General features: G+C 43.2%; 1 protein-coding gene across 1 annotated transcript; it reads left to right on the top strand.

The window, feature by feature from the left end:
* Positions 1-2,970: 2,970 nt before the first annotated feature.
* Positions 2,971-14,417, top strand: gpn1 (GPN-loop GTPase 1). The gene is made up of 15 exons (XM_035432521.1): positions 2,971-3,020; positions 3,849-4,059; positions 4,699-4,792; positions 4,902-4,941; positions 5,321-5,387; positions 5,737-5,774; positions 6,395-6,473; positions 7,082-7,176; positions 7,698-7,743; positions 8,575-8,721; positions 9,527-9,609; positions 11,827-11,866; positions 12,308-12,398; positions 12,570-12,677; positions 13,875-14,417. Exons 1-15 carry the CDS (start codon positions 2,986-2,988, stop codon positions 13,964-13,966), a joined length of 1,266 nt encoding a protein of 421 aa, XP_035288412.1. The 5' UTR covers positions 2,971-2,985; the 3' UTR covers positions 13,967-14,417.
* The last annotated feature ends 6,612 nt before the right edge of the window (positions 14,418-21,029 follow it).

Here is a 21,029-nt window from a genome sequence, read left to right as displayed (position 1 = left end):
ATAATAATAATAATAGTGGCAGGACGATGTGTTTTCGCCCCTGTTTGCCCTGCGGATTGTAACAGGACCCTTTCTGTGTGGTGGGTGGCAATGGTGCAGCGCTGATCAAAACCATATGTCAAGTATGAATAAGTGAGTCCAAAGCAAACATTAGCAATTATTGTTTTCATCCTCCCAGCCATGTTTTACAAAGGCTAAACCACAACAAAAAGAACACAAAGAAATAATTCATGAGAGGAACATGGGGGAAAATATGAGTGTTAAAATCAAACATTAGGACATTAATTTCACCCCACAACCACCCGCCCCCCCCCCCCCCCCCCCCCCCCCACCACCCCAAACTCTTATTCATTACTGTGTCACTATATGTCTCTGCAGAAGATCCAAACAGTCGGCAGAGGCTTTATGATCCCACCTCTCTCGTGTGAGTCATTATTCCAGTTCCTCTTCGATCTGTGATGTCATGCACTGTGTCAGCTTCCCGCTCTGTTGCCCCTCCGCTCATCCTTGGCAATGTGAAATACCCCTGTCCCCGCTGCGGAACCCTAATTCAATTATATCCATACACAGTTTTCTGCACTGTGCAGTGTTTCTGAATGCAGGGTGTTCCTAGCAAACCTCTTTGTTAAGGTGATAAATAGCACAAATAAACAAAGCGCTATGTAAGGTTCAGAGTGAAATTTGAGCACAGGCCACTTTTCCCCACTCTCTCTCCATCGAAAATGCATGACTTGGCAAGAATAGAGGGACTGCCATGTTTAGCACTAACTCAGGGTGACTACTCAAACACAAAATGCTGTACCATTATGTCCCACTCACATGTCCTAATTTACGATAAGAGAGAGCTCTTTCTGGGGAAAAAAAAGACGATGGGGAAAGCCTTGAGCAACAGTTATTCCTTATTGCAGTTATTTATTCATTAGTTGTTAAGATTTAGGAAATGTCAGAGCATACGTGAGGACTAAAGTTTGTCTCTCTGTGCCTTCAGAGTTGTGTTTCTGAAAAAGGTGTGTGTCTGTCACTGCGTCATCTCTCACCACGTCTGTTGTGTTTCTGAGGAAGCAGCTGCGGCTCATGGCAGTGGGTGTATCAGTCAGTGAAGTCATTAAGCAAAAGTGATCATTGTCCAACACAATACAAATGAAAGAAACTTCCTAAAAATTCATAGTTGTACTTTTTCATGGCTCCTTTCTTGTTCACATAAGATTTACTGCCTTCTTCTAAACGTATTTGTGCAAATACATTTCAAACATAGTTTTGCTGATCACCTTAAAGTTGTCTTCAGTAAAATATCAATAAAACCTGTATTGCTAGATTATTCATCTGTTTGTCCAACTAATATATTAATCCTATAAATAGAAATGTAAACATTTAATTGTTCATGTCACTCTTTACAAATTATAAGGCTTCTTATGGTGTAATGAAGTGTTGTCAAGTGGGGTCTAACAAGTAATATGTCTACCTGAAAAGAGAACAGTTGAATGAAGGTACCAAAAATCGTTATGTCATAAAGTTATACAGAAGTTATGCATGCTTATCTGTGGCATTTATTTATTTATTCAATTATTTATTTATTTAATTAAGTTATTTTGTTCTCTTGGATTACAGTCCTGTGAGGAAACAAGGAGTGAACTTAGTGAGGGGTTCAATGTTGGCTCCTACTTGGTAGTTAGTTTTAAGGTTGTATTTACTGTAGTTACAGCTTTGGTTCTGTAGCAGTTCAGAGATGTGAGTAGGCATGTGCACATCAACTACACAAGATGATGTTAAACGCCAGAGCTTCAAAAGGTGTGAGATTAGTTTCCTTGACTTTACCCTTGGTCTTTATCTCAGCAAGCTATATCTTGCTGTGTTGTGAGGATGGCGAGGGCAGAACCTCCTGAAGACCTAAGTTACAACAAACAATATTGGCTATCATAGCTCACACAAATGAAACAAGCTCTATTCCAACACAATGCTACCCAATATTGCCTAAATTATTTAATGTAACTTGGCCCTTACTAAGCTGTAACAAGCTGTTGCCATCCCAATGATTCGCCAACCTGAAATGTGTAAATTTTAGCCCACTCATGGAGCCAATCATGAGAGCAGGGTGTAAAACATATATTTTGTAAACATATATTACTCATGAATGAATTCCCAGCAAGCTTGGTTTTCAAATGCAGGCCCTCGCAATGCTGTTTGCAAAAGGGTTGCCATTTTTGTAAACTCATTAAAAGACATGCTCATGATACATGGACCTGACACTCCTGAAATGGGGTCCAGTGTTGTTGTGGAATGTTGTATGTAAACTCTCTCAGGACATTGAGGTTTGCAGTCTCATATGTCGAACCATGCTTTGCTTTATCCAGTACGAAAAACCCTAAACTGAACGAAAAACAGAAGCTTCTGAAATTTAAACGAAACAATAAATAAGATAATTGTGTTTTGTTTAAAAAAAAGAACACCATCTAAACAAGTTTGATCAACAGTTGTGTGGGTTTCCCCCCTTCAATCTGAGAGGGAAAAAAGCAACCAATGCATCATTGTATGATGATAAAATCAATGTTTCCTTTTTGCAGAGACCCCTCCCTGTGTGTCCGATGTTTTAACTAAAATAAAACACTGAAAGCCTGGAACACTTAGCCAGACATATCCCCTGGGCTCCACCTGGATGGCACAGAGGGTTGGCTGCTGTTGCCAGTGTTTGGTCTGACTGCTTTTAAAACAAATAATGAAAATGGACTTCAGCTTCTGTTGGGGAGCAATAAAATAAAATAACTCCCCTTTAAAAACTGAAAATTTAAATGTGTGCAGCTGAGTTGTAATTCTAACTTTGCTCATTGCTGATAGAGAACAGCTGCTGACTGTGTGAATGTGCAGTAGCTCAATTTGAGGTACACCCGGAGCATATCCCCGCTTAGTCACAAAAGGCAGAATTCCCCAAAGCTGAGTCTGGATAACAGGGAGAATATTCTTGTATTGCTAACCCCCAAGAATGAAGCAATGAAACCAGACCAGGATGAATTTGCTGCTTTGTGGTAAGAGTTGATATTGGGTGTACTCTCTGTTCAGTGGTTTTGGCAGTTTTGCTAAAATGAGGAAAGTATTTTCATAAATTTTTTAGGTCTGTGACCTCACTAGAAGGGTCAAAATGAGAATGAGTTTGAGTTTAAAGCGCAAGGCTTGGCTGGTGTGCGCATGCATGTGTTTTGTTTCCACAAAACATCCAATTGTACAATGCTGCCCAATTATGGAATTACTTAAAATGCTAATAATAAACGTTACAATTTGTTATTTCAATTCTGAAACTCATTGGAAAGTGTTAATGCTTTGTAGCTCTTGAACTAACAGAGCTTTACTAAGGCCAAGTCTAGATCTACATATTTTTTAAACGTGTCGCTTATAAGTGTAGCCTGCCCTCTACTGACAAGCCCCATTGTTGAATGACTGTACTTGGCTCGGAATGCGTCCTTCAAGTGTGATCTGAATTGCAACTACCCATATAAAGTCGCTTTTATAGCTTTCGGATCGGCTGCTCAAGGGCTCAATGAGCTTTGCAGGTTGATCGAAGGGCTGGTAAACGGTGCACATTAAGTTTACGCCATGTCATTAAAATGTCGCCATGTTCACAGAAATCATGACACATTATCTTCAATTGCACTGTGTTGCTCAAAAAGAGCCGATTCTCGCCTTTGTGTTTCCCAGAGCCATTTGAAATCATTCAATAATTAATTTTTCCACATATCGAGCGTTAGGTTTGCTGCCACATGGGTTCGATTCAATGAACTGTATTTCCGTAGCTTTATTAGCTGAATCTGAGCTTGCGGCTAGGGTTAACTTTACGACATCACTTTCCTTTTCGGCAGTGGCTCTAGTTGCAACAAAACAAGCATGGCGGCCGCGCCGGGTAGCTCAAGAGAAGCAGATGTTTTGGGGGGTAATTCTCAAGGCAAGGATGGCGGAGGGGGTGATACGAGTGTAGCGCCAGAGTCCTCGGTGGGAACGAGTTCTGACCAGAAGCCTGTGTGCCTTATCGTCCTTGGTATGGCAGGATCTGGAAAAACGACTTTTGTACAGGTGAGCAACATTAGCTAGCCAGACTTAGCCTGCTGCTGTTTGGTACAAAGCCTATTAGTCTTTTCAATAATCAAGCCGAATTGTCTCACCGGATATGTGTACCTTCATAATAACTACACTGAGAGACCATTTACAGTGTTGAGGTTACCGTCTGATCTTTCGCTCTATGCCAGTCTGCTAGCTGGCTAGCTGAGTTGTCTGTCACTGGACACACTTGACTGTCTAGCTGGCTAAGGTAAGGATAGCTGTTATCCTACCTATCGTACAATAACAGGTGTCAAGTAACGAATACGACTGGCGATGGGCTAGCTTCTTACATCCATTTCGAATAAAATGTGTATTGATGTCAAGTAGACCTAGTTAAAGTATGAAAGTTAATCTATCTTGCTTGTTCTACGTACAACGTGAGTTTTCTGGCGGACCTTTTCCGGTTTAAATGCCAGGTAGTCATTTGATACCAGCAGTATTATTACAGTCAGTTATGTACAACTACGCTCATTTTATGTTTTTTTTAATGTAACTTTTTTGTCCTCTGAGTGGGTAGTTGGCACGCGTCTTTTCCTCCTGTCGACCTGACGTTGTCACTGATGCTGGTACTGATGATAATATGATCTAGTTTAATGTTATGGTTACTTTCAGCGTCTCACGGCTCACCTACACGCAAAGAAAAACCCCCCATATGTGATAAATCTAGATCCTGCAGTTCATGAGGTCCCCTTTCCAGCTAACATCGGTAAGCAAGTATTTGAATGCGACCTTTGCACATTTTATAACTGTTCCCTAAGCTGAATGTATAACAAGTTTTGATTTGACGCGTGATGTTTTCTCTCATTACCTTACAGATATCCGTGACACTGTTAACTACAAAGAAGTAATGAAACAATATCCTTTTGTCACCGAAGTCAATGAACAACAGTTTCAAAACACAAACGTGGTTTTAAAAACGCCAATTTGTTTCCCCTCTTCAGTGTTCCTTTGGAGTAGTTAATTTAGTATAATGACTCCCCATGAGCAATTTCACTACCTTATATCTATTACAGTTAGTAGAACAGATCACTTTTGCTACTGTTAAGGGGCTTTTATTGGAAGCTTTGCCTCAAGCAAATCTATAGGCGATGCTTTAAAATATTGTATGCATTGTAATGTTAAATTATCTTTGATTTAGTTTATCCAAATATGCCATCTTATTTAGAACAACTTGGGGGTGGGGGGTATGTAAATTATATAATGTTCACTGAAACTCTCCTTAACGCAAACTCAGGTATGGCCTCGGTCCAAATGGCGGCATTGTCACCTCACTGAATCTCTTTGCAACCCGGTTTGATCAGGTACAGCCCTTTTCCTGTTAACCAGAAATGACTTGAATGGAGCAATGTATCAAAGTACTTTCCTGCAAGGATATAGTAGTACAATCTCCCTAGTAAATTGTAGGTAATTTTTGCGAACATAGGCTATTATTCTTATATTTAATTGTTTTGAATGTAACCCACTTTCACTTTAAAGGTTTGTATATGTGTGTTTTAGAATAAAAAAAAGCTTTATTTTAGCATTTAATGAACGTGCTGTACATTCTGAATTTACTCATCTTGTCCAACAGATGGCATTGTTGTGAAATGTAGTCTTAGCCATCTACAAATATGTTTGTGGTAGTTAATGTTTTGTTAACCTCTTTTTCAGGTTATGAAGTTTATTGAGAAAAAACAGAATTATCACCAGTAAGTCTATATATATTTGTTGACATAAGATACACCAATATGACTGAAAGTATCTGGCCATCCTTTGGTCTGGGCCTGTTTCTCATGCTTTGCTTTTTAGTTCCAGTGAGGGGCAGAACTTAATGCTACAGCGTACGATCACATTCTAGACAATTCTGTGCTTCCTCAACAGTTTGGGGAAGGCACTTTCCTGTTTCGGCACACAACAAAGTCCATATAGAAATGTTTTTTTCGAAAACGGTGTGGAAGATCTTCATGGAGCCTTGACCTCAAACCCATTCAACACCTTTGGCATCAGTTGGAAAGCCAACTGTGAACCAGGCCTAACTGCCTAATCGGTGCCTGACCTCACTAATGTTCTTCTGGATGAATGGAAGCAAATCCCAGCAGCAATGCTACAACATCTAGTATAAAGCCTTCCACAAAGAGTGGAGGTCGTAATAGCTGCAATGGGTGTACCTGCTCCATATTAATGGCCAAAATATTAGATGAGTTGTTAGATGTCAGGTGTCCACATACTTTTGGCCAAGTGGTGTATGCCAGCTCTTATGTAGCCTATATAACATTGGGTCTTTTTGGGAATCTTCTGGAGTTTTCTCATCCGCAATCTCTGCCAATAGGTATGTTCTCATAGACACTCCAGGACAGATTGAAGTCTTCACTTGGTCGGCTTCTGGAACCATCATCACAGAAGCTCTGGTATGTTGCCGAAATCATGCTGAATTTCATACTCTTTTCTATCACAAATAATTGAAAGGAATCGCAAAAGTACGTATGATCAGTATGAACCCTGCAGTAGGAACCCTCAGTATGTGGCAGGGCTGGAGCATGACGAGGCTTAGTTGTGCTAAATTAGCACAGTTATACTGCATCAGGCTGGTGCAGAATGATAACCGTGTTAATGCAGAGAGGCATCCTGCTGTTACCACAAAGCTTTATGGTGCCAGGCGCCTTGAAGCGATGTTGCACCATTTAAACACGGAGTGATATAATGTGTTATTACAGTCACTTGGTCCCAAGTTTCACAAAAGTAAAAGTAGTACTGTACAATATAATTTTATATTGCACAAAGTGATACAGTTTGATAACTTGTAATGTGAGTACAGAGTGTTGTTATTATAGATTGAGATTGGTAAGTTTAGCTAATACAAAGTGATGTGCTGAGTTAGTATAAATTGACATTTAGAGAAGCTTATATAGAGCCATAGATATATAAAGAGCCATAGAGTGTAACATACTGAATGACTGCATTGCTGTATTGTACTGAGATAGTACTGAGTGACACATGCAGTGTGTTCTCTGCACAGGCCTCCTCTTTCCCCTGTGTGGTGGTGTACGTGATGGATACATCCCGCAGCGTCAACCCCGTGACGTTCATGTCCAACATGCTCTACGCCTGCAGGTTAGCCTCACGTCAATCCCACCGTGCCCTGCTGTCGACCTGCTGGATCCCTCAGTATGTGTGAGGGAGGTGGAGAGGGCTTGGCTAGGGTTTGAAAGCTCTGCGAAAATGAGAATTAATTAGTTACTTTCACTTACTGTAGCTGTCAGCGGTTGACCCCTAAGATTTTGTGCAACAGGTGCTTTTGTTGAGCATTTGTTGAAAGCAGTTCAAGACCTGCAGAGAACAGAAAACTTTTTTAAAGCGCTTAATGTGTGGTCATTGCAAAATTGTACTAATAGAGGAGTTCAGAAGGTTAGCCACATTTTAATTGGTAAATGCAGCTAGCAAAGCTAGGGCTAAGAATTGGGTTCAAAGGAGCCTAGTAGAAACCCCTCTCTTTACATACACGTGAGTACATGTACAGCACTGTAATGTTGTAAGGGTTAAAGCAGTTAACAGGAATACTTGCCTGTAATGATTGACTGAGAAGTTGTTTCAGGTGATAGTGTCAATGCCACTCTCTCCTGTTTTCTCTGCAGCATTCTGTATAAGACCAAGTTGCCCTTCATCGTGGTCATGAATAAGGTACCGTACAGCCGCTGTCCTCACTTGACCCTGTAACCACGGTAACTGGTCCATTGCCACGGCGAGTCATTTCTTAGCGAGCCTCGAAACTGGCTCTGAGTTTTATGGGTTTTGATTCCCCTTGTATAATACAATTTGTCTGGCACCTCCTGCTACATTGTAAAAAAAAATGCACAATAAAGCATTTGATTGATCAGTTAGGCCCTTCTGGCCATTGTCGATTAAAGGTGTGTTATGGGGGAAGTTTATTTCACACTGACCGGCGTCGCTCTTTGGAGACTTCTTTCTCTCTGATGTTTGACCGTGGACTTTCCCTGAAATGTATTTTTTTAATATTCTCACTCATTTCTTGGTAACATTGAACCAAATACATTTTTGAGGGAATTAAAGTTGAATTTTATCCAGTTTTCACCTGAACGTATGTACACTTTGTAGACTTTTTTGTAATGAGATGTTCTAGTATTTTGAAAATGCCACATGAGCTGTATGGCTTTTTAGTAAGATTTGTGATAAGTGCCAGAATTTCACTAAGCCACAGGAAACCAAGCCTTTAATGTTAATGGAGTGTGCACGAAATACTCATTGTAAGGGTGTGAATGCATTTGACCATATATGGTTGTTAATATTTTTTTCATTAGTTAAACAAATTATTTGTAAAATTGTTTATTCCTGTGTGGAAAATGAAGCTATTGAAAGTAGTGTAGTATTTTTTTTAAAGGTGACCTAGGTGAATGGTAAGTTAATCAGGAAGAGAACCCAGGTAGAAATCATTCCAGATTTGATAAAGATACCTGTAAAGGTTTCTCTCCGTCTACTCTTTCTGCACTCCAGACAGACATAATCGATCACAGCTTTGCGGTGGAGTGGATGCAGGACTTTGAGTCTTTCCAGGATGCGCTGAACCAGGAGACCTCCTACGTCAGCAACCTGACCCGGTCCATGAGCCTGGTTCTAGATGAATTCTACAATAACCTGCGGGTAAGATGAATGGAGTCCCACCCCTAGAATAGCATCCCAGCATAGAGCATAGTCCCACCCCCAACCAAATGGCATAGTATTATTGACTGTAACTGCCAACCCATTAATGAATGAATTTGGAAGTGATAAGTATTATCAGAATTCAGGGGCTCTTGTGTGGCTCATCCAGCTAAGACGTTGTCGCAGTGTGCGGACGCACCCTGGTTTGTTGTATTGGATCCTGTCTGTGCCAATGCCCACACTGGCTGGCAGTCCCCTGGGGGGGTATGTATGTAATTGGCTGTAATGCCCCCCAGGGCGGGGGTGTTTTCAATTGATCGAGCACCTGACCTCTGCCTACATCAGCTGCACTTGAAATGCACTCCTCAGACAAGCTGACTACTGCGGAGAGAAGAGAAGCAGCAGCAGCTGTTATCACTCGCTTCAGGCCATGCGTGCTGTTCTCTCACAAACCGGTGGAGAATGCTGGAGCGATGAGAACGGGCAGCAAATTCAATCCTACATTTCACACTGGGAGCAATTTGAAAGAATCCGAGTTGCTACATTTGTTATAAAAAGGAAATGAGCATTGATGCAGCTGATTAGATTTGTGTGTGTTGTTTACTTGTAGTATCTGCAAAAGTGTAAGTGTAAAAAGAGGGTTTTTTAAAAAAATGAAGCGACCAGTCGTTGCATCTGCGTGCAGAGTCGTTCAGTGTGTCGGAGTCGCTCGGTGTGTCAGTGTGTCGGAGTGTCGGTCCACGCTCGGCTGTGCCCCCCTCACAGCGGGCGTTCGGTCACGCGCACCTCGTCTTCTCCCCCGCAGGTAGTGGGCGTGTCTGCGGTCACAGGAACTGGGCTAGATGAGCTGTTTCATCAGGTGTCTGAAGCCGCGAAGGAGTACGAGACGTGAGTGGCCTTTTCACTTTAAAGCCCTTTGAAATGACTACTTTAGCTGAGCCCCCCCTCCCCCCGCATAATGTTAAGTGCCAGGTAGAATTAGGGAAGGTCTCTGCTGTCTGTAGTTGACAGCAGAGATTGAGTGTTTCTCCCAGATTGTTATTATTTTTGGCTGGACTGCGAACAGCGGGGCCAGCCCTACAAACGCGAATGTCTGTGACTGAGTGACTGAGTGACTGAGTGACTGAGTGACTGAGTGACTGAGTGACTGAGTGACTGAGTGACTGAGTGACTGAGTGACTGAGTGATGAAGTTACACCATTGGTCGGCAGAGTTATGAAGTTACACCATAGGTCGGCTGGATCACGTGTGTTAGGTCCAGCCATATACTAGGTTTTAACCTGGTCTTGTTTAAATGTAAGGTCTGTTGTATAAAGCTGCACTCTTAACATTTATCATGGAACTTCAGTGAAAAATCTCAAAACAAAGCATGAAGATTATTTTAAAATGCTAAGGATTGTTTTCTATGAATTGCTTATTTTGTGGTTATGTTTCTCGTAGATTCAGCAGAAATTCCCTGCAAAACGTTTTGCCATTCTTTTTATTTATAAGAAAAAATAACATAATTGTAGTTTAAAAAAAAAAAAAAAAACGGTTATTTACGCATCTGTCCAGAAAGAGGTTTTTTTTTAACAATATCTAAGCAAATATACATTTTCTAAGACAAATGTTATGAGATAAATAAATCAGAATTGCAGGTGGGAACTTACCATAGGTAGTATAGGACAGTGACAGGCTGTACTCTTGATTCCCCTACCACTCTGAATCCCAAATAGATTTTAAATGTTTCCTTTTAGAGGACATGTTTTTGAAACAAGGTGGCCCTTGGAGATCAATGTCTCCAGTGCTAACAGTTGAGTGTGTCGATTTTACCTTACCTGCCTACCTATGAAAGAGAACTTGCCTTATGATGCACGCAAACATCTTCAAACTTATCAGTTTCCGCACTGTTAGCGCTTTAGCTAAGTTGCAAGCTAGTATTACCAGTGACTGGTGATTTAATTAAAGTTGTGGCAATAACACAATAACAGGCTAAATTGTGGAGGTTTGATTTTGTATATAGGTTATTAATAGAGACACACACAGCTACATTTTATCTGTTAAATTATCGTTAATTGCGATGTTGTACTCTAATGACAGGTGAAATTTAGAAAGTTATATTTCCATGATAAAATTGTATTTAAGTGTTGATGGAGTTGCTAACATTTCTGTATTTTGATGTTGTTTCAGAGAACTGTCATTGCTTTCCTGTTGCACTTGTACTTGTTTCAGAGAACAGTCATTGCTTTTCTGTTGTATGGAGTGTGCTCTACAATTATGTGCTGCAGTACTAAAACCCCTCTTATTTTTTTTCTTCTTTTCTTTCACTCCTGAGGAATGATCGTTTATCCCCTGGTCTGGTGTGCCAGTAGTCAAGACTGAGTTTTTTGTGTGTAGTTGCAGTAGTGAGGCCCAGCACCACTTTTCTTGATCAGTAACGTTGTTATATAGATATCAAGAAAAGCAGTTAAAATGAGCTTTCTCCCCCAGGAACAATATCCTCAGTATTACCCAGTTAGAGGCACCAAGAGATTCTGTGAAAACGTTATATTGGGGTGGTTTATGTTGATGTTCCACGAGCAGAGGAAGTGGAGACAGACGTATCGGTACAATGTTTCAAGGAACTCTTCAGAATTTATTTCTTCTCTCTCGCTCTCACATACACACGGACTTACTCAGCAAGCAGAAAGTCTCTATTTTGGCTCTAGAACGTTTCATGGAACTCTTCAAACTTAATGGCTCGAAAATTGATTTAACTTTATTTTTACTGTCTCTCTCCTTTTATTTCTTTCTCTGTTATGCCCCGTAGCAGTATTTATAAAGACTGGTGTAGAGGATCAGATCTCTTGAACTTCCCCTGAACTCCTCTTTTACTCTGGCAAGCATAACGGTCCCTGGTTTCCAAATAAAAAGCTTTATGCATGGAAGCGTTTGAACTCCAGCAATGGGTTTCCTTGTCAGCCAAACTTCTGGAGTTTGGTGTGCCTCGAGACATTTGGGCAGACATGATGCATTTCAGGATCCATATTTTACATTATTAAAAGCTTGGTCATTGTCTCTGCATGCATGCCTGAAATTTGATGTTTGAGCTTCCAGAGAAACCATAACATTATTTTCCCCTTTTAGAGAATACCGGCCAGAATATGAGAGACTTCACAGAGAACTGGTAATTGTTATAATTGTCTTACAGTTGTGATAAAGTTGTGAGTCTGTTTATTGATTTACTAAGCTTTTGCTGTGAGCTTTTGGAGAAAATTAAAGACTTAATTGCTTGCTTGTGCAGTGAACCATCCCACAGTTGTAACCTAATTCACATTAATATCCACATCAGGGCTCCTGTCATAGTGCCCAATAAAAATGCAGTGTTGATGTAGAGCTCAAAATAAGAGTTGATATAGGGCTTTTAAAATTCGGAGATTGAAGCCTTGGTGCAGTGTTCAGCCCTTCTGTTTTGAACATACGTATGTGCCCTATTTAAATCCATACAATGAGCCCCTAATGCACTGAACTATGATCACAAATTTTGTTATATGAACGCATGCCTGTGTGTCTGGTACAGCCTTGAGAGTGTACATAATAGCCTGTCCACCCCTCCCACCCCCCATAGAGTGAAGCTCAGAGCAAGAAACAGAAGGAACAGCTGGATCGCTTACGGAAAGACATGGGCGAGGTTTCCATGGAAACCCCTGCACCCGTAGGTGAGCATGCCCCTGCCCATCGGCAGCAGTCGTTGGGACGGCCAGCTTACGGCTGCCGGGCAACAGCCGTTCACCTCCATTGCGGCTCAGTGTTTTTGGGGCCCGCGTCACCGTTTCCATTTGGTCTCACTGTTTTTGGGTTGACTGTACCGTACTGGTGGCCTTTCGCAGAAGCCTCGGACCTCGCGGGCCCCAGCGACCTCATTTTCACGCGGGGGAACCCCGACGAGGAGGAAGAGGAGACGGTCGACAGCGACACGGACGACATCGACCACAGCGGTGAGCGCAGTCCCCAGCGCTTTACGGCAACCCCGCGGTCGTTACGGGCGTGCCTTTCCGATGCGGTGACATTTTAATGTTCTTCAGCTCCGGAGGAGGTTTTTTTTTTTTCTTTCTTTCATTCAAAAGCCTACAGTTTTTAATTTCCTGGCGCTGCATGAAACTCCGGATCTTTCTGTGTAAATAATGACTCACCGCAGAGACATCTGTGCTCACACTGTCAATGCCTCTCTGGAAAAAGAATTGTATCAATGAATTATTTGAGTGTGTGCAGGGTTCTCAGGCTCTCCTTCAGGAGCTCAAAAATTTTTTTTATTCAAGTGTTGTCAAATACTGGTCCACCGGTCTGATTGCATTGACGGTGCTGGCACAAGTAGCATGTTCCATGTGGTTGTAAATGGCACCCGTATTGCATAGCAGTTTCCTTTACGGAGGTGAGTATATGGGTAGGAGGATTCCATCCAGTGCTCTTGTAGTAAAACCTGGAATGATAAGATATAAGATAAGATAATATAAGATATACTTATATTGAACCCCATGGGGTAATTTTGAATGGCTTGAACTGCTAGGCATTTAGAGTGCTGTTTGCACCCCTGGTGTCTTGTTTCACATTGGGCATCCTCTTCCTGGCTGCTGAATCATCGGTTGGAAATTTCGAAAGCTTTTAGGCAAAACCACCTGCTAATTGATTCCCAAAAGTCTGGACTTGCAGGTCGTTAGATGTCATCCAGAGTTCTCACAGTTCATTAGGTCCTACAGTTAAAGTTGGAGGATGGCTTTGTCCCTGGTTCCTCTTCCTGATTGTTTCTCAGAAGGTTTCCAGAGCTTCAGAACCAGCTGTTTGGCCTGTTGAAACATGTTAAAGTTTTTTGTGCGGCGATGGACTGTGTTCGGGTTGAGACTTCACCAGTATGAAATGGGAATTGCAGAGTGAAAAAGTAGGGGTTTGCCAGTTTCATTTCAGATGATGCGTGTGTTGGTGTGCAGCTCTTGCGAATTAAAAGCGGAAAATGTAGCATGGTGACACGATTTACTGTTGCATTGGGGCCTTCCAACAGTTGGCTTATTTTTCATGCAGGTGGTCATCCATCTGCCTTATATTCGTGAGACTGTGTTGTTGGTATTTCAGGCTACTCTTCTAACTTAGCTCTCTCTCTCTCTCTCTCTCTCTCTCTCTCTCTCTCTCTCTCTCTCCAGTCACGGAGGAGAGCAAGGAGGCAACCGCGTTTGGGAACTTTCTGAAAGAGAGGAAGACGGTGATGGAGGTGCGCAGTAGGAAACAGCAGTGACACCCTGACCCCTGACCCTGGATCGGAGATCGTCAGTCGCGACCCTCTCTGCCTGCACCAGCGGTCCCTGCGGTGGGACGCTGGTCGGCGAAATGAAAGAGGGGCTGGCTGTAAAAGGGGCGTGGTTTCATGTATAGGCCCCTCCCCTTCTCTGTGCATGTTTCACTGATATGACCTCCTGCACACGGACACTGTGACGATAGGGAAACAGCCGTTTTTGTATAATAGTGAGCAACTGAGCTCCTGTGCGTATGGTGATTAGAGGGGAAATGTCACTGTTTCTCTTGATTTGAAGGAGCAATCCTGTTGCTTTTCCGTCAACTTAAATTTCACAAATGTACTGCTCATTGAAAAATAAATAAATAAATAACTTTTTTTAGCAGCATTCCTGGCAAAAATTCATTGCTTGTAGCCAATGCACGTCTCTCTATTCATAAAGACATAATTTTTCCATGGTATTGTTTTCTTTTGAAAAGCATACACATTGTGCTATTGTAACTGTGTACTCGCTTGTGGGAGCCTGTATGTTCACGAGAAAGGAGATTTCATTCTTCCTCGCCTGTCTTCATGATGATTTATATAAAAGCTGTGGTCATGCACAGAAGCCCTGGTTCAGTGTCTCTCTGTGAGCGACTGCGTGGGTGAGAGCAGTGGGCTGCCAGAACTGTTGTGTGCCATATGTCCGTGGCGCGGTCTGGAAATACCAGGTTCTGTGCCCGGCTCCATCTGCCACGCAAGTGCCGCTTCGCTCCCACACATCCAGAACATTCTAAACGGCGATACCGCTGGACCAAGTCCATGTCACGTCTCCTCTTCTCAATGAACGCCCACGCGGTACCTGTGTGCTTCAGTCACAGTGCTGCCGGATAGGCTGCCCTCAGCACCGTACGGTTATCGATGTTCCAGTACTTACGCAGCATGGCCTACAGATCCATTATGCAGCTGGATGTCTGTGGAAGTCGTTGTGATGACATAAGTTTTCTCAGAACTGAATCGCATTTCATTTTGTTGCTAGGGTAGATCTGGTGGTAGCCTGCTACCACATAAAAAAAAAAAAAATTGCATTGTGTCATTGTGGAATGCAAGAGGCTGACCTGTGTTTGTTCTGTGTGTGTGTGTGTGTGCACGTGCGCGTGCATATGTGGGCGTGCGTGTCATTGGGTGCAGTTAGCTGGAGATGTAGTTGTGCATCTGTCAATGCGGGGAAGAATAAGAAAGCATTTGACCGCAATATGAAAAAAAAAGTGTGTAACCCATTTTCAGTGGATACTATACAGAACATTTTTTCTGCTAAACTAATTTCATCTTGGGGGGGGGGGGTGGGGGGATTTTATTCATTAATTTAGACAAATGCCAGCCTAAATATCAGAGTCGTGCTGGCTTTGCCTCCTCATCGCTGAAAGAATTACAACGGCAGTGTAACAGAAACCTGTGAATGATGGGGCTAAACAAAAAAAATGTGCACGCTGTGTCAGCTGGCAGGTCCTTAGGAAGAGCGGCCCAACAGCCGGCGTGCAGCGCTTAGCGCGGGCGAAGCGCCGGAGCAGCCGCGCGAGTGAGTCACGCCGCGGTGGCATTTAACGCCGCGGCGCTCCGCACGCCTTCCCGTGGGCCGCCGACCGCGCCGGCGCCGCGCACACTCATCATCCGAGACAGGGAAATGTCAGAGACGGGGCTGGCGCGGGGAAATGGGCACATTCGCAGCCGAAAATGTCAAAACCGCCCTCGTCAGTTCGCATGTGGTTAAATCGCACTTTCTTAGCTCTTATTTGTGGGTATTTTTGATATATTTAGCTTTCACCTTGTAGAAATTACAACACTTTTTATGCATAGTCCCCTCCATTTCAGGACAACTTAATGTTTAGGACAAATGGCTTTTAAAGGTGTTTCTGATCTGTCTGGTGTGCACAATTGCTTCCTTAGTGCAGGTATGAGAGGGCTTACAGTATCTAAGATAAGATATACTTTTATGGAACCCCGTGGGGTAATTTGCTCTCTGCATTTGACCCATACTAGTTACTTAGGAGCAGTGGGCAGCCACAGTGCAGCGCCCAGGGACCAACTCCAGTTCTGAGGCCAGTGTCGTGATCAAGGGCAACTGCAGGAGCGCACCTAACATGCATGTCTTTGAGTGTGGGAGGAAACCGGAGTACCCGGATTAAACCCAACGAACACAGGAAGAACATGCAAACTCCACGCAGACAGGATCCAGTCGGACCTGGATTCGAACCCAGAACCTCCTTCTTGCGAGTGCTGACCACTATGCCACCGTGCTCGCCCATCTTGATTCTATGCTTTTAATCGCCTTTGGAGTCTGCTATTGGCATTTGTCTACATGAGGACCAGGTTATGCAAGCAAAAGTCAAGGAAGCCATTATGATGCTCAGAAATAAGAAAGAGACTGTTTGAGGCATTAGCCGAACCTTAGGATTACCAAAATGAACTGTTTGGAACATCATTAAGAAGACAGAAAGCACCTGTGAGCTCAGTAACCACTAAGGGCCTGGTAGGCTGAAGAAGACCAGTAAATAACTGAAGAATTCTCTCCATGATGCAGAAAAACCCGTAAACACCTGTCCTATGGATCAGAAACACTCTTCAGGAAGCAGGTGAGATTGTTTCAGTGACCACTGTTCATAGAAGACTTCACTAACAGAACTACAGAAGCTACACTGCAAGATTCCACTGAAAAAGCAGGATGGCCAGGTAACAGTTAGCTAAAAGGTACCTAAAAAATCCTGCAGAGTTCTGGAAAAAGCCTTTTGGACAGATGTGGCCAAGATTGACTTGTATCAGAGTGATTGCAATAAAAACGTGGAGGCCAAAAGGAATTGTCCAAGAAAGCACCCCGTCCTCATCTGGGGTGATGGGGGTGTTATGGTTTGGGGCATGTATGGCTGCCATAGATGTTGTCTTGATTAATGATACAACTGCTGATAGTTTCCCCAGTATGCATTTTTAAGTGTACAGAAGCATCTTGTCTGCTCATGTTCAATCAAATGCCTAGCTAGCTAGTTCATTCTGTCTGTGCGAAATGTGAAGTTGTGCAGAGGAAGTACCTTTCTGTTTCAAATGAAAATCTGTTGGATTTGGAACTAGCTTTGAGCTTGATTCCAAAGATCAATGTTTAACATGCTTGTGCTGCTTGAATATTCATTTAACAAATAATATATTAAGTCGATGGACTACAATCTGGCTACAAATCTGGCAGATTTTCATTTCTATCTTGTCATTTTCTCCACTGTTTCTTGTATGCCTTTTGTCAAATGAGCATCTCTGACCAGATAGCCTCCATTGAAAACCCTTATTTCCAGTGTGCTTTGCTGCTCGTGGAAATCTCCGTAGGGTCCCCTAAAGCAATCAGGATTCATGAGACGCATCTTAATGAGTACACAGCTAACACAATGGCTGCTAAAATAGCATATATAAGGCACCACGTCGGCAATCTCACTGAGCTCAATCTCAATCTCACCCATGTAGGATGGATGTTCAGGAACTGAGCTCATAATGCGGAGATAACCTAATGGGAAGTGAATATTTTGAGCTATGCTGGCCAGAGTCTACAAAGGAAATGAATAATGCAGTATTTACTGCGCATAGCCTGCGATGAGGTAGCCTGTTCTCCTGCACGGAATTCGCTCAGATGCTACTCCCCTTCACGAGGGACAAAACAAATTAAAGTGGCAGACGCTCAGTCTTTTTCAGAAAATGTGGAATTGTTTCATTTGTATTAAAGTGTTGTTCCAATAGTTGTAGTGGATATTTTTTTATCTGAAAATTTTTCTGCATAAAATTGATCCTTAAGACTTATTACACGGGTTCACACACCCCAATGAATTATTCATTGCGCTGTGCTGTTCTGGTGAGTGATCGATTGCTGCTAGGAGTGAGATCACCGTGGTATACAGAGAATTTACGCTGTGCTCCTGCGTTGCGGGTGTGCGACAGAAAGGGTCGCGCTTTGTGATGTTTATGGTCTTGTTTTTCGACTCCTGGTCACACCTCATCAGCGGGGTCATCGTGACCCTGTGCTGCAGTCCGAGCTCAATAATGACCGCTGCGGTGCTTTTGGTCCTCCCCCTAGCTAAGCAACACGCTCCATCAGTGGAGCGAAGCACATGACACCCTGCTAATGACTGGTCACATGGGCCTCGTTATGGAAGCGTTGTTTATCTTTTCACAAACAAAAAGGACTCCATTCCCCTTAGATGTCTATATATCCATTACTTTCACAAATACGGTTATGCTGATGATTATGATGCTGATGATGGTGATGGTATTGAAGATTATTATTATTATTATTATTATTATTATTATTATTATTATTATTATTAATAGAAGCACTTAATAATGCTAGTATTAGTAGAAATGCCTGGTAATTGGAACCTTTCTAGTTTTTGTCATTTGTTTCCCTTTTTAAATGGCCTTATATTCCACCTGATATGATGCGCATTGCACAGTATTTGCTTTGTGTCGCTGTTGCTGGTGCTTTCCCTGCGGATGCAAGGAAGGCAAAAGAAAACCACACTGCTGTATTCGTGCAGCAGCATCTGCAGAGCACGACTAGGCCAGGATAGAGCCGAGGGGGCTGTCCTGATTGGCCAGAAATGACATCATTGGAGTGCTGCTTGGGTGATGAGGCTTACCTTGCAAGCACATTGTTTCCCTGCTCTCTGTCTCCCCCTCTCTCTCCCTCCCTCCGTCTCTTCCTCCCTCCTCCCCTCCCAGGACGGTTTAGGTCATTGTGTTTTGGCAGTTCATCGTGTAGCGGGTCTCCGCGCCACTCCCGCAGGGGCCAGTGCGGCCCCGGAGGTTTCGGGGAGGCCAGAGGAGGCAGCAACCCGGGGGCAGGGGAAGGAGGGGAGGGGCAATCTCTCGACATTACCCTTCTCCCTCTTTCTTTTATCCCCCTCTTGCAGCAATCCTCCCCTCCCTCCTGCCCGTGTTCCACCTCTTTCTCTCGTTCTCTGGAGGCGCGGCGTAGGAGGCTGGCCGGTCTCACGACTCTCCCTCTAGCAGACAGCTGGATGACATCATCTGGGCTGTGTGATCAGAATAGCAGATGAGGAAGGTCATGTGTGCATGAGGGGTGCCCTCCCTCCCTCCCTCCCTCCCTCCCTCCCTCCCTCTGCAGCTCATCTCCAGTGCGGAGCCGATGCTAAAGCGACTGTCCCTGTTCTCTCCTTGGTCTGTCTCCTGTCCCGTTGCCCATGGCGACACCGGCTCTTCCTCCCGCTCTCTCCCAGGCCCGCGCTTTCTGCATTGCGACATCACGATATTTAAGAGCCGGATGAGCAGCGCTTATTTTGACCAGCACTCTCCGTCGCCGCAGCAGTGGCAGCAGGAAAACCTTGATTGTGATCCTTAATCTTAATCTTAGTGTCATTATTGCTTCTCTATATTGATCATGCTGCTCTCATCATTCTGCATCTGGCCGCATTATTAGATTTCCGCTTGTCCACATGTATTTTGACTTATTTATGGACAGTTAGCGCAAACATCGGATTAGTGCTTCATGAGTCACTTTTGCATGATGTCATCCCAGAAGTGCTGGAAGTCATGAGTCCTTGCAGAAATGCTGTATGCTCTTTGGGGGCCAGAAAGAGCACTCAATGTTTCATTCCCGCCAAATGGGTTACTGTTCCGAGTATTGTACCGTGTAATTTTCTGCTCTCGGCTTCTCGCTCGTTTCCCAGCGACAGAATGGGTTTCTGAGTTCACGGATGCCATTGGTTCCTTTTGTAGTCTCACTTGGTAAAGAGACCTTGGAGCTAAAGCAGCAAAGGAACAGACAGAGTTCACCCCCACAAAAGTATTTCACACACACACAAAAAAAATAAAATCAAAAAGGAAAATATTTGTAAGGTAAACCTCAGTGTCAAAGAATTTCCTCAACTATGCCTGCCTTTAGGCAGTGCCTGTTTGTGTGTGGCACATTTGCTCGACAGATTCATCCCCCACAGTGAGTCACCACTGAATGTGACACATACAGAAGATTAATGTGTGGTGACATATCCACCTCTTTCAGTGCATGATGTTCCCCCGTCCCTTCACCTGCAGACTGCAGACCTCCGGAGAGCTTCCCCCAGTCTTCCAGCTTCCAGCTTCCAGCTTAAATTGACGTTATTTATTTTTCAATCATTTTGATCCTTGTAGGAATTATATCCCTTTTCATACGTAGTCCCCCACTTTAGAGGAGCATACAGTGAGTAATAGAACAAATTAACATAATCTGAAATAAAGTAATCATATTTAGTACTTGGTTGCAAATCCTTTGCGTTCGATGATTGCCTGAAGTCTGTGGCCCATTAATATCACTAGGTGCTGGATAGGTTTCCTGTTGATGTTCCGCTCAGCCTGTACTGCAGCCATCTTCAGTTTCTGTTTGTTTCTAGGGTGTTTTGCCTTCGGGCTTATCTTCAGCCAGTGAAACGCGTATTCAGGACAGATGATTGACTTGGCTAGTCAAGAACATTCCACATTTTGGCTCTAAAAAATTCCTTTGTTGCCATACTGTAGCAGTATGTTTGGGTCTTTGATCTGCTGCAAGGTGAAGTGCCTTCCAATGAGTTTTGGGACATTGGTTGGATCAGAGTCGATGTTTATGCACACTTCAGAATTAATCCTGCTGCTGCCCTCTGTAGTTACATCATTAGTGAATACGAGTGAGCCAGTTCCAATGCAGCCGTACATGCTCTAGCCATAACACTACCTCCACCATGTTGCAAAAATGGGGGGGGGGGGGGCATTGATTAGGATCATAAACAGTTCAATTTTTTCTCTAATCTCCATACTTTCCTCATTCCATCACTAAGATATAGGTTAATATTCATTTTAAAAAAGTGCTTAAGACGTTGCTTCAGAACTAATTTTATGTACGTTTTCGCTCTGTATGGCAGTCTTTGACACATCTATGCCAACATCCTGGTGATCTTTATCTGTTTGACAGTTGAGAAAGGGGTTTTCTTCACAACTGAAAGTATTTTTCAGTCATCCACTACAGTGATCTAACTGGTTGTTTGCTATTTCTAGAGCTCACCAGTGCATTCTTGCTTCCACAAAA

Source organism: Anguilla anguilla, chromosome 1, assembly GCF_013347855.1.
Source record: "Anguilla anguilla isolate fAngAng1 chromosome 1, fAngAng1.pri, whole genome shotgun sequence".
Taxonomy (NCBI): Eukaryota; Metazoa; Chordata; class Actinopteri; order Anguilliformes; family Anguillidae; genus Anguilla; species Anguilla anguilla.
The sequence above is the reverse complement of the archived record's forward strand: the minus strand, read 5'-3'. Positions and strand labels throughout refer to the sequence as shown.